The following is a 14,953-nucleotide window of genomic DNA, read 5'->3' as shown; positions in this document are numbered from 1 at the left end:
TCTGGGATACCTACACCTGGCTGCACTGTTACTTGTCTTTTTCAAAATCCTTTTTTTTTTTTTTTTAATTTAACAAAGTGGATGGCAAAGCGCTAAAGTAAATTTAGCTTGCCCCATATTTGCCTGATAAAGCTTGAGTCTCTGAAAATCTGCCCCTTTTCGCAAGACTTTAAGTGCCAGGAAACGAGGCGATTTCAGTGACTTCTCATCTTCCCTGGCTGCTGGCTCAAAAACCTGCCATTGCCTCTGTACGTCTGATTTTCAAACATGGCTGCCGTCATGGAGCCACAGCTGTGGGCGCGGCCATATTACAGCCTAGGAAACGCCGTAAATGCGGTTGTCCTTGCTCTTTTAACATTTTAGGTTCTCCTCGGCCGCCGTAGGTGGACCATAAACCTGTGCGAGGACTCCAGAAGTAGAAGCAGTTTACGGAAGTGTAACGTTGAGGTCCTCCTTGTGGATCTGGAGAAAATAGAGGTCAGTGTGTGGTTTTGTCTCTGAAAGTTTTTTCAGGTTTTGTCTCAGTGGAAGGTTTGGGAGGTCTGAGGACGTGTTGTATCCTGGACCACGTAGTGTTTCGCAGGAAGACCGGGGAGCGCCGCGGTGCAGGCATTTGGGAGATACCTGGTAGGAGTCTGTGATCCCCCTGTCTGTGGGCCGCGTCCCTTTGGTGTGAATACAATGACTAAGGGTCTGTGGTGATCAACGACCGTGTCCTAACTGTCAAGTTATGAATCACTCTGCTTGTAAAGGATGGAGGTGGCGCTTAGGATCGATGCGGCGTCTGCTTCGGGTTCAGGATTTAATTTGGGACTCAGTGATGTTGGAGTTGGGGAGGATGTCCTTCACTGGAGAGTGTCTGGTCTGTGGTTCGGATGAGTAAGAGGCATGAGGCCAGTGTCTGTGGTACAAAGGCTTGTGAGGGCTGAAGCTTTCAAGACTTTGGAGCCCTGGGTTCTGGGTTGAGGTTCGAACCTTGGTTACTGGGGGAAAAGGCGACACAGCCCCCAGCGTTAGTTCGAAACCATGTATCTACTCTTCTCATCCTTGAAGTGGCTATTTACAGATTGGGGGGTCATGGCTATTTACAGACTGGGGGGTCAAGTTCAGTCATACCCTCCGATTATATATTGTCTATGACTGTAAAGGCAGCATTGAGTTGTTGTGACAGAGACCTCATGACCGGCAAAATCGAAAATGTTGCCAACTACTGCATTCACTTGTTTTATTTTTTATTTTATTTTATTTTTTATTTTTGAGACAGAGTTTCCCTTTTGTCTCCCAGGCTGGAGTGCAATGGCACAATCTCGACTCACTGCAACCTCCGCTTCCCGGGTTCAAGCGATTCTCCTGCCTCAGCCTCCCGAATAGCTGGGATTACAGGCGCTCGCCACCACGCCCGGCTAGTTTTGTATTTTTAGTAGAGACGGGGTTTTACCACGTTGGCCAGGCTGGTCTCGAACTCCTGACCTCCGGTGATCCGCCCGCCTCGGCCTTCCAAAGTGCTGAGATTACAGGCGTGAGCCACCACACCCGGCCTTCACTTCTTTTTTTTTTTTTTTTTTTGGAGACGGAGTCTCGCTCTGTCACCCAGGCTGGAGTGCAGTGGCCGGATCTCTGCTCACTGCAAGCTCCGCCTCCCGGGTTTACGCCATTCTCCTGGCTCAGCCTCCCGAGTACCTGGGACTACAGGCGCTCGCCACCTCACCCGGCTAGTTTTTTGTACTTTTTAGTAGAGACGGGGTTTCACCGTGTTAGCCAGGATGGTCTCGATCTCCTGACCTTGTGATCCGCCCGTCTCGGCCTCCCAAAGTGCTAGGATTACAGGCTTGAGCCACCGCGCCCGGCTCACTTCTTAATATATAGTGACAGTGGTACTTGCCCGTCTTATATTCACACTTTCTTATCAGACTCTCCATTTCGTGAAGTATTCATCCCCGTGGCTAGGTGACCCAAATCCCAGTTTCTTAGTAAGGCCTGGTTGGTCTTAGCCAATCTTGGTGATTCCAGTTGCCATTGCTAGTGATAGGTTTGATATGGACATGAGCTTAGGCATATGGTGCAATTCTAGCCAACTATATATGCGGAAATCTTCCTGGGAGTTTCTGAGGGAGCATTTTCTTTTTTAAATACGTAATTTCTTGAATCTCGTTTTCCATGTTGGTGATGATATCGCCTGAAAATAACCTTAATTTTCTGTCTTACTTTGTAATGCTTGTAATTCATTCTTATCTTAATGCATTGGCTCAACTTTCCATTACAAAGTAGGAAAATAGAGTGTTAGTGGACATTCACCCGTTATATTGTCTGGAGTTAACACCTTTCCTGGAGTAAAGTGTTTGGTATCATTGATCTCTTCCTTTACTTTGTTAATTTTTCTAGATTTATATATTTTAAATGTACAATTTAATTATCATGGAGGCAATATATGTAGAAGCAATGATTGCCCAGGTCAAGAAATAGAATATGGTTAGCACACCGGTGGTGTTCTGTGAGCCTTTTTCCATTCTCACACTGAAAAGTATTTTAGGCTTTTCTTTATATAATTAATCATTATTTATCACTGTAGTTAATACAGTTTTGCCTGTTTTAAACTCTATATGTCAATGGAATTGTACATCATTTTTTTTTGTGTGTCAGCCTTCTTTTGCTCATTATTGGTGAGGGTCTTTCCTGTTGCATCTGAGTATATTTTCTTTGCTCAATGACGGCAGTCAGGCAAATTTACAGTAAATATTTTAGGGCTTGCAGGCTGCATATGGTCTCTTGCATATGCTAATTTGCTTTTTGTTTTACAGTCCTTTAAAAATATAAAAAGCATTCTTGCAGGCTGGGCCAAAAGTATAATAGGTTTTCTATCACATTCCGTTATGTAAAATATAGCAGGTTTTTTCTATTATTAATTACATTTGTATTGCCTAAAGCTTGTATTATTATGAATAATGCATCTATGAAAATTTGTGTAAATGTCCTTTGGTTCATATGTGCTCTCATCTTGGGGAGGCAGAGGTATATACCTAGATGCACGCCTCAGAATAAAATTGCTGCTTCATAGGGTGTGTATAACCTCAGTCAAAATAAGTGTCAAACTGTTTTCTAAAGTGGTTGTTCCCCTAGCAGAATAGAGTTTGCTTTATAGGGTGCTTTATGTGACCTGTTTAAAATATCTGGCCATACCTTAATAACATTGAGAGATTCTCCTAAATTAATCTTCTTTAAAGCTTTATTGATATGTTTCTACCGTTGAAATTGACAGTTGATTCTAAATGGTTTTTGTGTATGTTTTGAGGGGTAGTTTAACCTTCTGTCCCCATCGCCAGTACCATTTATTGATTTTTTTTTTTCTTTTTTTTTGATAGAGTCTTGCTCTTGTCGCCCAGGCTGGAGTGTAGTGGCACGATCTTGGCTCAGCTGCAACCTCCACCTTCCGGGCTCAAGTGATTCTTGTGCCACAGCCTCCCAAGTAGCTGGGATTACCAGCATGTGCCACCTTGCCTGGCTACATTTTGTATTTTTAGTAGAGCCGAGGTTTCACCATGATGGCCAGGCTGGTCTCGAACTCTGGCCTCAAGTGATCCACCTGCCTGAAGGGAGCCTGCCCCTCCACACCTGTGGAGACTGAGAAAAGAAATACGACACAGAGACAAAGTATAGAGGAAGAAAAGTGGACCCAGGGCACCGGTGTTCAGTATACAGAGGACCTGCACCGGCACAGGTCTCTGAGTTTTCTTAGTATTTATTGCTTACTATTTTTACCATCTTTGTGAGGGGGATGTGGCCGGACTATAGGGTAATGGTGGGGAGAGGGTCAGTAGGAAAACATGTGAGTTAAGGACTCTGTGTTATAAATAAGTTTAAGGAAAGGTGTTGTGTCTTGTTGTGTACATAGCCCAGATTTATGTTTGACTTTACACAAACATCTTAGTGTAGTAAAGAGTAGTATTGCTGCCAGTATGTTTCACCTTTAGTCGTAAGGTGGTTTTCTCCTATCTTAGTAAATAGAATGTATGATAGGATTTTACACTGAGACATCCCATTCCCAGGGACGAGCAGGAGACAGATGCCTTCCTCTTATTTTAACTGTAAAGAGGCCTTCCTCTTTTACTAATCCTCCTCAGCACAGACCCTTTACGGGTGTTGGGCTGGGGAACGGTCAGGTCTTGCCCTTCCCACAAGGCCATATGTCAGGCTGTCTCGGGGGGGGGGAAACCTTGGACAATACACAGGCTTTTTTGGACAGAGGTCCCTGCGGCCTTCTGCAGTGCACTGTGTCCCTGAGTACTCAACACTGGAGAATGGCGATGACTTTTACCAAGCATACTGCCTGCAAACACATTTTTAACAAAGCACATCCTGCACAGCCCTAAATCCATTAAACCTTGAGTCAATACAGCACATGTTTCTGCGAGCACAGGGTTGGGGCTAGGGTTACAGATTAACAGTATCTCAAGGCAGAAGAATTTTTCTTAGTACAGATTAAAATGGAGTTTCTTATGTCTTCCTCTTTCTACATAGACACAGTAACAGTCTGATCTCTGTTTCTTTCCCCCACACCTGCCTCAGCCTCCCAAAGTGCTAGGATTACAGGCACGAGCCACAGCACCCTCAGTTCTATTTTTTGAAAAGACAGCCTTTATCACTTCCCTGTAGTGCTGTCATTGTCATTGAGTCTCTATATGTGGTTAATTCCACTTATAAGGATTTTATTCTGTTACTTTGTCCTATTTGTCCATTATTGTACTAATATTGTGCTGTCCTAATTAAAGTACCTTTATAAGTCCTCATAACTCATATGGAAAGTCTTCTAACTTTTTTTTCAAACTTAAAAAAAAAAGTTTATAGCTATTTAAACTATTCATTGTCAGTTTGGGATTTTGACTGTGATTTCATTGAATCTGTAGATTTGGGAGACTTGACATTTTAAAAATGCTTTATTTTTACCAGCCCATCTTTATAGCACATCTTTGAATTTATTTAAAACTGTTAAAATTTATCTCAGTATTTCTAATTTTAAAAATATATTCGAGTTCTTCTAAATGATATTGTTTATGTCAACCTAAAAGAGGAAACTGCACAAAATATAATTTTAAAGAGTTTACTTGAGCCGAAATGAGGACAGCTGCCTGGGAAAATACTTTCAGGTTGCCTTGGTAAGTGCTCTGTTAGGATTTTGTTACAAGCAGGTTTTAAAGGCAAAAGGGAACAAACTGTGAGCTGACATAAAGTTGTTTGGCAAGAATTCTCATTGGTTTACAGAAATAACATCAATTAGTGATTGGCTATACATTGTTAACTATGGGGTTTTATGAGTTATCATTTCCAGGGAATGGCATTTTATGGCTACTTGGTGTGAGTTCATCTAGAGCCTACATACAAGTGGCTTTAAGAGATAATTATTTAGCTTCAGGGGGAAATGAGATGTGACTGTTGTCACAGTAAATTTTTTTTTTTTTTTTTAGTTTTTAATTTTTTCTTTTCTTTTTTTTTTTTTTCCAGGGGAACCCATATCAGAAAGACTGCTGTCACATTTTAATGCCTCTCTAGACCTGATAATTTAAAGGGAGTCACATTCCTCAGATAAAAGGTTTCATTTCTTTCTCATTTATAAATTTTATTTTGTTTGTTGATGGTCCGTTTGTTCTGTCAGTTACTAGGAGAGGTCTGTTAAAGTCTTCTTTTAGTCTGAATTTTCTATTTCTTGTTTTTGGTTCTATTTTTTGCTGTATACATTTCAAGACTGTTGTTAGGGGTATAGATGTGGAGTATTTCTATGAATGAAGAGCCAAATCGTACCTCTTTTCAGTGAGCATTGTTTCTCTTTCTCTCTGATAATTCTTTAGGATTTCTGGTCAGTTTTGTCTAAGATATAGTTACAACAGATTATCTTTCGTTACTCTCTCTGTGACATATTGTCTCCAACCTTTTATTCTCAAACTTCCCATATCATTTTGTTTCAGACATATCAACTATAATAACCGCATGTGGGGAGGCCAAAGCGGGTATATCATGAGGTCAGGAGTTCAAGGCCAGCCTGACCAAGATGGCGAAACCCCATCTCTACTAAAAATTCAAAAATTAGCCAGGTGTGGTGGCGGGCTGTAACCCACATGGACCTATGGGACTGAACAAAGTGGGGGCAAATGCGGGAATAAAGACAAGAGACAAAAGAGTATATTTTGAAGAAGGGATCAGGGGTCACCTTGCCTCTAGTGGACAGGGGCCCTGAGCTTTACACAGCCCTCCGTATTTATTAGGCAAAAGACATAGTGAGAAGGGTCGGGGGTGGGGGTGAAAGAAGGGGTCAGCTGCTCAGTCCGGAGTAGGCTTGCAAGACTGCATTCTCTAGATGTTACAGTAGATAACCTCGGTGCCAGGGAGTGATTACCTCTAGCAAACCTTCTGTCGGTGGGAGCAGTCCGCAGGAGCAGTTGTGAGTTTGCTCACATCCTGCATTCATGAAAAACCCTTTGCTGTTTGATCATATAGCCTCCAGTGGAATGCTGAGTTGGTCACGTCCCAGGGGCCTTTGGCTCCCTGCATAGCCCCCTTTCTGTTTATGTATTAATTGAAAGAATGTAAGGCCAGGCTGGGCAGCTCTCATTCTCCGATTGGCGGTCCATCCGATTTTACAGACTATGAACAGAAGACAGAGACAAAACAACATTATTCCAAGAACTACATGTAAGATGTTACTGTGGTACTTTAGATAGGTCTGAGGGTTGAGGCTCTCCAGGCCTTCCTGGAATTTGGTCCAGTCTTCTAAAGAAGGCTGAAATTCTTGAGTTTGCCTATTTAAATCAAGAACTTTGTTTTGTAATTCACCAATATCAAAGGTGAGGTTGGATGTGAAAGCTCCCTGCAAATGGGCTTTCACGAGGTCCCATGGATACTCACTTTGGTTGTATTCTAAGTTGGTTACACAAATATGAGTGTGATTAAAATGATGACGCAATTGCTGCTGCAACTGCAAGCTTTGTACTTGTTCCCCTAACCACAGAACCGTGAATTTCAGCATTGCCAATTCAGTTTGTAACTCAGTGTTAATTTTATTCTGAAGTAACCACGCTTGGTTGGCTGTGCATGTCCAGTTCTCCACATACTGAGCTGGTTGAATAGAATTATGCAAAGCTACAGAAGATATCACAGCAGAAGTTATTAGTGTGACCAAGGAAACAGTAGCAAAAATTATCATGCCTAAGGTTCTATGGACACAATGAGTAAGCTGAGTTAGAAGAAGTCTCACAAAATGCAAAGCAGGTGTGGCAGCCCACGGCTTCGACAGATGAACAGGAATCCATAGCCCAGGGATGCGAACTAAAATCATCAATGTAGAGATACTATGTGTTTGCAGTGTGCTATGATTAATGCAGTGACATAACTGACAAGCTTTACAGGTCAATTGGGTGTTGTTTACCTGGAGCTGGTGCTTCTTAGCTGCCAAAAAGACATAAGGATTAAAAACACAAACTGTAAATTGACTGGTGATATTCCTTACAAATGCAACATTAAGACTGTGTCGCTTACTATTGCTATTATTAGTGTTCCAATCCAGATGTTGCCATTCATAAATGGGAGTGCTGCCTTCCATATCGTTTCTTGAATTGGTCCTTTCCTCCCCAGATAATGCCACTAAGGAAGAGGTGGGCTAACGCCCGCTCCATGCCAAGCAATCTGAGTGGCTGACTGGGATTGGATCCTGGTGTTGTATAAAGAAGAAGCATTAAAAGCTTGCCACCAATGCAGCAAAGTTTGTGCCATGATTTCTGACTTTCACCTTTTCCATCTAATTGACCTTTAGGTCCCCAATCCACAATGTCTCCAGTTAGCATAGATTGTTTACTAGTCAGTGGACCAAGACGCTGGGTCCACGGAGTGGGGTAGGAACTATTGAATGGAATCCATTCTGTATAATCAGCACAGTTAGGGCGATTGGACCGGGAATGGTCAGTTAACACACCAGTTACATTAATAGAACCAAGACTTAATAAGTACATGATTTTTCCATAGTGACTCAACCATGTTTGAGCTTGAATTGTAAGACAGCTGTGGCTGAGCAACGTCTTTGTGGTGATACACAAAGGGAATCCTTCCAGTGGAGCGGTGTAATTAATGACATTGTTCTGAGAGTCTAAATGTTCTATGTCAGGGGGAGTGAGGAGTCCTGGAGCCGACTCTCCCTGATCGTGATAAATCTCAGGAGGAGTTAGCTCCAAAGTATAGGCTGTACTACTGGGAGATGGGAACATATGCCCAATATGTTTTTGCCTGTGCACAGGGAAAACATACCGCACAGGACATTATGGCTAGCATGGCCAAGAACGTGGAGTCAGGAGTTTTTGCCTGTCCCTGACGCTCCAGTAGTTTCTTAACTTCCTGCGTGGTTTTCTTGAGTTGTCCCCAGGTTATGGGGGTTGATGTCATTGTGACTCTGGTTGGCCTTCTCTCCATCTTTGCACTTAGGCTCAGCTGACTCATGGCTTGTATAGGAGGGACCGGGCCCATGGTTGGCCACCCTGGGTTCCTTCAGCCTCCCATTCCATGGTCGCACGCATCTTGAGGGCACCACATGGCTTGTCCATCTCCTGTAAAACACAAGCGTACCCTCATCCCCATGTCAGTAAATCCACCGGGCCTTTCCATTGTCCTTCTTCTGGGGATTTCCATAACACTTTCGGATAAACTTTCCTGTTTTCCTCCAACACTTGCCAATGTCTTTCTGCTGGAGTCTTACCATCCATACCAGGAGTCAGAAAATTTAAAGTAAATAAGGCTAAATATAGTTTTGATTGAGGTGGTAGTTGGCCTCCTATACACACTTTTTGTCTTTTCAACATGCAGTGTAATGTTTGATGTGCCCATCCTATACATTTTACTGACACATCAGCTCCTGTATACATAAGCCCATAAAATGTCTTTCCTTTAATTTGTACTACATGGGTAGGTCTATTAGAGGCTATGGGTTGGCATAGATAGATTTCCCGTGTAGTTGTGCTCCCAAACCCTTTATGTCCTCATTTCTCTTTTCATGGGGAAGGGTGTACTTCACTGGGAATAAGCAATAATTGAGCAATATATTCTCCTGGTTCAAAAACCCAAAGATCTTGTGACATTAAAGCTACTTGAATTTCTCCTTCGTAATCGGAGTCAATCACTCCTGGGACTACAGTGATGCCTTACAAGTTAAGGCGGTTTTTGTCTAAAATTAGTCCCGTGTGTCCTGTTGGTAAAGGTCACCAAATACCAGTGGGAACTTTGATAGGTTTGTCTCCCCTAACTAATGTGATTCTTTCTCTGGTGGGTAGATCTAATCCTGCACTTCCTGGTGTTCCTGGGTTGAGGGAGTCAAGGTGCCTCCAGGGACGCATCCCTGAAACGGGGTTGTGATCTGCACTGGGAATACCCTCATTGTTTGAAGGGCCCAGGTCCAGGCCCCTGTCTCGTTTACTGACGGTGGGTGGGGGGGGGGTGCCATTCCGATGAAATTTTGAGCAGCACTAGTTAGCCCAGTGATTTCCTTTGTTACAGTGAGGACAGAGTCCTGGTGTTTTTTCTGCTGGGGAGTGAACTGCATTGTAATATCCTTTCTGTCCTGAGATCTGGCAGCATTCCTTTTTTAAATGTCCAGTTTTTCCACAGTTATAATATTTTCCCATTTTAGGGTTTGACCCTTGGCTCCTGTCAGATTTGTCAACTGCTAAATTAGTCATTGCTTATGCTAACATTGCAGGTCGATGAAACTGAGTTCCTATATCCTGACAAGCTCTGAGAAAATTTCCCAAGATTTTTGTACCCCTCACCAGTGCCAGTGCACGTTTACAATCCACGTTTGCATTCTCAAAAGCTAAAGTTAAGGTTAGCATTTCTGCAGCCATAGTACGAGGAATCTAATGCTTCACTGCCTTTTGTAATCTTGCAAGAAATTGTGCATAGGGTTCCTGTGACCCTTGCATGATATATAAAAAGGATCGTGCTGGGACTCCCTCTTCAGGATTGTGGCCCAGGCGTGTTTAGCGGCCTGTGCACACTGCTGATAAGCAGCATCTGGGAGTGCCATTTGATGTTCTAGGTCTGAATAAGGGCCATTACCTAACAACATATCCTCTGTAATGTCTCCGTATCCAGCAACACGGTTCTGTTTAGCCTGGTCTGCACACATTTCTTGCCAATTTAAATTCCATGTCAGATATGCACTAGTAGACAAGCAAGTTCACGCCAAGTGTCTCACATCAAAGGGTGAAAGACGCATAGCACCAAACACAGAATCTAGCAATCCTAAGGTGAATGGGCTCTGTATGCCATTATTTACCACTCTTGCTTTTAATTCCTTCAGCAACGTAAACTCCAGTGGGGTGTGTTCATGAATAACCTGCTGTGGATTGTTTGGATCAGGCCTTATGGAAATAGGAAAAGCACAAGATCCTAAGGGCTCTCCAGCTATGGCAGCAGAGCATAAAATTCTTTGTATTGGGGTTTCTATTCCTGCCACCGAAGGAGGCGGTACACGTTTCTGCAACTGGAGGAGGCGTTACAGGCCAGTTTTTATCCTCCCTCTCCTCCTGTTTTTTATTTGCAATTGGAACTGTGGGTGGGGTAACAGATTCTTTCAGATTTTTAGATTCAGCCTGCTGTCCCGCAGAATAATAATGAGATAATGGCAGAAGTACAGTACAAACTAACTCCAAGTAGATAAAACAGAAGAATCAACTTTAAAACCTTTTTGTTGAACCTGTTTTAATCCTTCTCCTGCTCTGTCCCACTTTTCCACATCAAGAGTGCCTCCCTGTGGAAACCATGGGTTATGCGTAATAACTTTTTGTGGCTTCTGCAGGAGGTTAGTAAGTGTCTGCGAATTAACCTGAGCTCCAGACTGTCTCAACAGAACTTTAAGCAACTGCACATCGTGTTTTTCTTCAGTAGACAAATTCTTTCCCTTGTTACCCTGATTCAGAAAATTTTCCAGTACTTCTTTAAAGCACTGCTCCCAGTGCCTCTTTAGGGCACTGACCTTATATCCACTGCCAGCAGACTCATCCCGGGGTCCCCGTTCACCTTGTCAATTTCAGTTCCCCTGCTCCAGCAGACCACTTCAACCATTCACATCCTTGAAGTCCCATGTTCGGATGCCACTAGTTGTCCTTGGAGTGCCTGTTCTGAGTTGCCGTTTGTAACCTGCTCCGACCTAGGTGGACTGAACAAAGCGGGGCGAACACAGGAATAAAGACAAAAGACAAAAGAGTATATTTGTAAGAAGGGATCAGGGGGCACCTTGCCTCTAGTGGACAAGGGCCCTGAGCTTTACACAGCCCTCCATATTTATTAGGCAAAAGAGATAGTGAGAAGGTGGGGTGGAAGAAGGGGTCAGCTGCTCAGTCCAGAGTAGGGTTTGCAAGACTGCATTCTCTAGATGTTGCAGTAGATAACCTTGGTGCCAGGGAGTGATTGCCTCCAGCAAACCTTCTGTCGGCGCGAGCAGTCGTGAGATTGCTCACATCCTGCATTCATGATAAGCGGTTTGCTGTTTGATCATTTGAACGTGGGAGGCTGAGGTTGCAGTGAGCCAAAATCGCACCATTGCACTCCAGCCTGGGCAACAGAGCAAGACTCCATCTCAAAAAAATAAAAATAAAAAAATAAAAAACCCAGATGTTATTCGATTTTAATTTTTAATCCATTCTAACAGTTTTGAGGCATTTGTATTTAATGTAATTAACTGGAATCCATGTTCTGTTTTTACTTAGCATAAATTCTTAATGTAATGTAATTTTCTTAGTACATTTTATTTTAAAACAGCTATCCAAATTTGATTCTCTTCTTTTGGATGATTTTCTTACTATTATTTTTCCCCCTTTTGTTGGCTTGGAAATTATGTACTTTAAAACAATTACTAGGTTTGTTGTTGTTGTTGTTGTTTTTTGTGAGCGAGAGTTTCGTTCTTTTTGCCCTGGCTGGAGTGCAATGGCACGGTCTTGTCTCATGCAACCTCTGTCTCCCAGGTTCAAGTGATTCTTCTGCCTCAGCTTCTGGAATGACTGTATTTTTAGTAGAGATGGGGTTTCACCATGTTGGCCAGGCTGGTCTCAAACTCCTGATGTCAGGTGATCCGCCCGCCTTGGCATCCCAAAGTGCTGAGATTACAGGCGTGAGCCACTGTGCCTGGACTTACTAGTTTTAATTGTAACACTAGAGATTACATGTAGTGTGCAACCTTTGTCATATTCTTCTGCTAATTAGGACTTTTCCATTCTACAGAAACCTTAGAGCATGTCAACTTCATTTACCACCTAATTTATCCAGTAAATTATTGTGTATTTTAGCTATTTATGTATTTAAAACCTCCTAAAATATTGTCACTACTGTTTTTATGACAATGCTTATGATTTGCCCAGTACATTGGCTTTCAAACTGAAGTACATGTCCTCACAGGGTGTATGTACAAAGACTTTTGAAGAGGTGTGTGAACACACGTGATTTAAACGAAAACAAAGACCAGCTCCTCTCTTTGCTGACTGTCTCTTTTCTAAAACTAATCTGCCTGAGAGTTCACCAGCTCCTGAAGCATGGTGCTATGGTGGGTCTTATTTCCTGCATGCCTTCACAGACCTTTCACAGAAACCTCACAGAGGAAAGGCATACTTCCACCACAATAAGAATCTTCGACATTATTGGCCAGAGGGATAAAATCTTCTGGGGCTCCAAATAAAGGTATAGTTAACTATACTGGGGGCATTGTTTTAAGATGAGTGCCTAGGAGCAGTGACAGTATCTGGGCCCAGAGAAAATGTACCACTTACATTGAATTTGTTCTTCAGCCCACAGGTTCTGACTCCTCAGGAGAAAAAGCATCACCCGAAGAGGGAGGAAGTGGATTTGGGTATCACCATTTCTAGGGGCACACTTGATTGAAGACTGAGACTTCTGAAGAGAAGTCCAGAAGATACAAAGACAGACCATCCCAGTTGAATGCTCTTTTCCAAGAACAGAAGAAAATGATCCAGGCCCAGGTAACTGACTTACGGTTTGTTTTATTCTTTTATTTGTTCCATAATAGATTTGTAGAAGCCTATACACATCTATCTCACTAATATAAAAAGTAAAAATTTTAAAAAGCAGGATCTGGAGATAAATGAGCTTAGTTTTTAAACTCAATATCATGCAGAATAGTAGGATAAGGAAGATAATGTTCATAGCATTAACAGTGAATTATGAATTTCGTGACATCATGCATGGCTGGAAGATACTGTGGGTTATATTAGCTGTCAGCTTGCATCTAATATCTCTAACAGCCAATATCACAAGAAAATCATGATTTACATGGTATGTCCTGGTTTTGAATATAAAGCAGATTACTTCCTGGGGGGATGCCATTATTTCATGGCACTTTTTTCTCAGGAAATTTCTTCGGTGGTTCTTCCTAGAGGTGGTGTGGCGGATGGTGTCCAGAATAGCAGCTTTCTCATAAATGCAGATGCAGGTTTCCTGTGGCTATTTCTTGAAGGATTCCTTATGTACCGCTATGGAATATGAAGGGGGCCAGCCCCTCCACACCTGTGGGTGTTTCTCATCGGGTGGGACGAGAGACTGAGAAAAGAAATAAGACACAGAGACAAAGTATAGAGAAAGAAAAGTGGGGCCCAGGGGACCGTTGCTCGGCATACGGAGGACCCACGCCGGCACTGGTCTCTGAGATCCCTCAGTATTTATTGATCACTATCTCTACTCTCTCAGTGAGGGGGATGTGGCAAGACTACAGGGTAATGCTGGGGAGAGGGTCAGCAGAAAAACATGTGAGCAAAGGTTTTTGTGTCATAAATAAGTTTAAGGAAAGGTGCTGTGCCTGGATGTGCACGTAGGCCAGATTTATGTTTGACTTTACACAAACATCTCTGTGCAGTAAAGAGCAGTATTGCCGCCAGCATGTCTCACCTCCAGCCATAAGGTGGTTTTCTCCTATCTCAGTAAATAGAATGTACGATCGGGTTTTACACTGAGACATTCCATTCCCAGGGACGAGCAGGAGACAGATGCCTTCCTCTGATCCCAATTGCAAACAGGCCTTCCTCTTTCACTCATCCTCCTCAGCACAGACCCTTTACGGGTGTCGGGCTGAAGGATGGTCAGGTCTTTCCCTTCCAACAAGGCCATATCTCAGGCTGTCTCAGGAGTTTGAGACCAGCCTGAGCAATCTAGTGAGACTCTGACTTTGTTTAATAAAATTGAAGAAAAGAAAGAAAGAAAAAGTTCCCTTTTCATATATTTTCTTCCTAATCCCCTTCTGTAAATGGTTGGTAATATTTACTTCCTGTCACTGTATCTGTGTGTGGATCTATGTATGTATTAACAAAAGCATGAGTATATATGAATCTGTAGACATAAACATATATGTCTATTACGAGATATATATATATATTTTTTTACATGATAGAATCATATTTCAAAGAACATAGCAGCCAACTTGAAGGGACTCTTCATTGGCCTAAGATGCTATACTTTGAACATCCAAAGACCAATGATAGCAAATGATGGAAGAACATTCATTGTATAAAATTCCATCAGTTTATAGTGATAACTTGGAAAAAAATGCATTTGTTACCATTGGGGGTTAGGAGAGAATCAAGTATTTAATTTGAAAAATGATAAAAGAGGCCGGGCGCGGTGGCTCAAGCCTGTAATCCCAGCACTCTGGGAGGCCGAGACGGGCGGATCACGAGGTCAGGAGATTGAGACCATCCTGGCTAACACGGTGAAACCCCGTCTCTACTTAAAAAATACAAAAAACTAGCTGGGCGAGGTGGCGGGCACCTGTAGTCCCAGCTACTCGGGAGGCTGAGGCAGGAGAATGGCGTAAACCCGGGAGGCAGAGCTTGCAGTGAGCTGAGATCCGGCCACTGCACACCAGCCCAGGCGACAGAGCAAGACTCCATCTCAAAAAAAAAAAAAAAAAAGAAAAGAAAAA

General features: G+C 42.8%; 1 protein-coding gene across 2 annotated transcripts in view; it reads left to right on the top strand.

Moving 5' to 3' along the window:
- The first annotated feature begins 390 nt into the window (after positions 1-390).
- Positions 391-14,953, top strand: part of ZNF350 (zinc finger protein 350) — a 20,690-nt gene continuing 6,127 nt past the window's right edge. For both annotated transcript variants that reach the window (XM_025367263.1, XM_025367264.1), the window contains exons 1-2: positions 391-477; positions 12,817-13,001. In XM_025367263.1, the coding sequence (XP_025223048.1) occupies positions 12,987-13,001 (15 nt within the window). In that variant the 5' untranslated portion in view covers positions 391-477; positions 12,817-12,986. The remainder of the gene's footprint in view (positions 478-12,816; positions 13,002-14,953) is intronic.

Source organism: Theropithecus gelada, chromosome 19 (assembly GCF_003255815.1).
Source record: "Theropithecus gelada isolate Dixy chromosome 19, Tgel_1.0, whole genome shotgun sequence".
Lineage (NCBI taxonomy): Eukaryota > Metazoa > Chordata > Mammalia > Primates > Cercopithecidae > Theropithecus > Theropithecus gelada.
The sequence above is the reverse complement of the archived record's forward strand: the minus strand, read 5'-3'. Positions and strand labels throughout refer to the sequence as shown.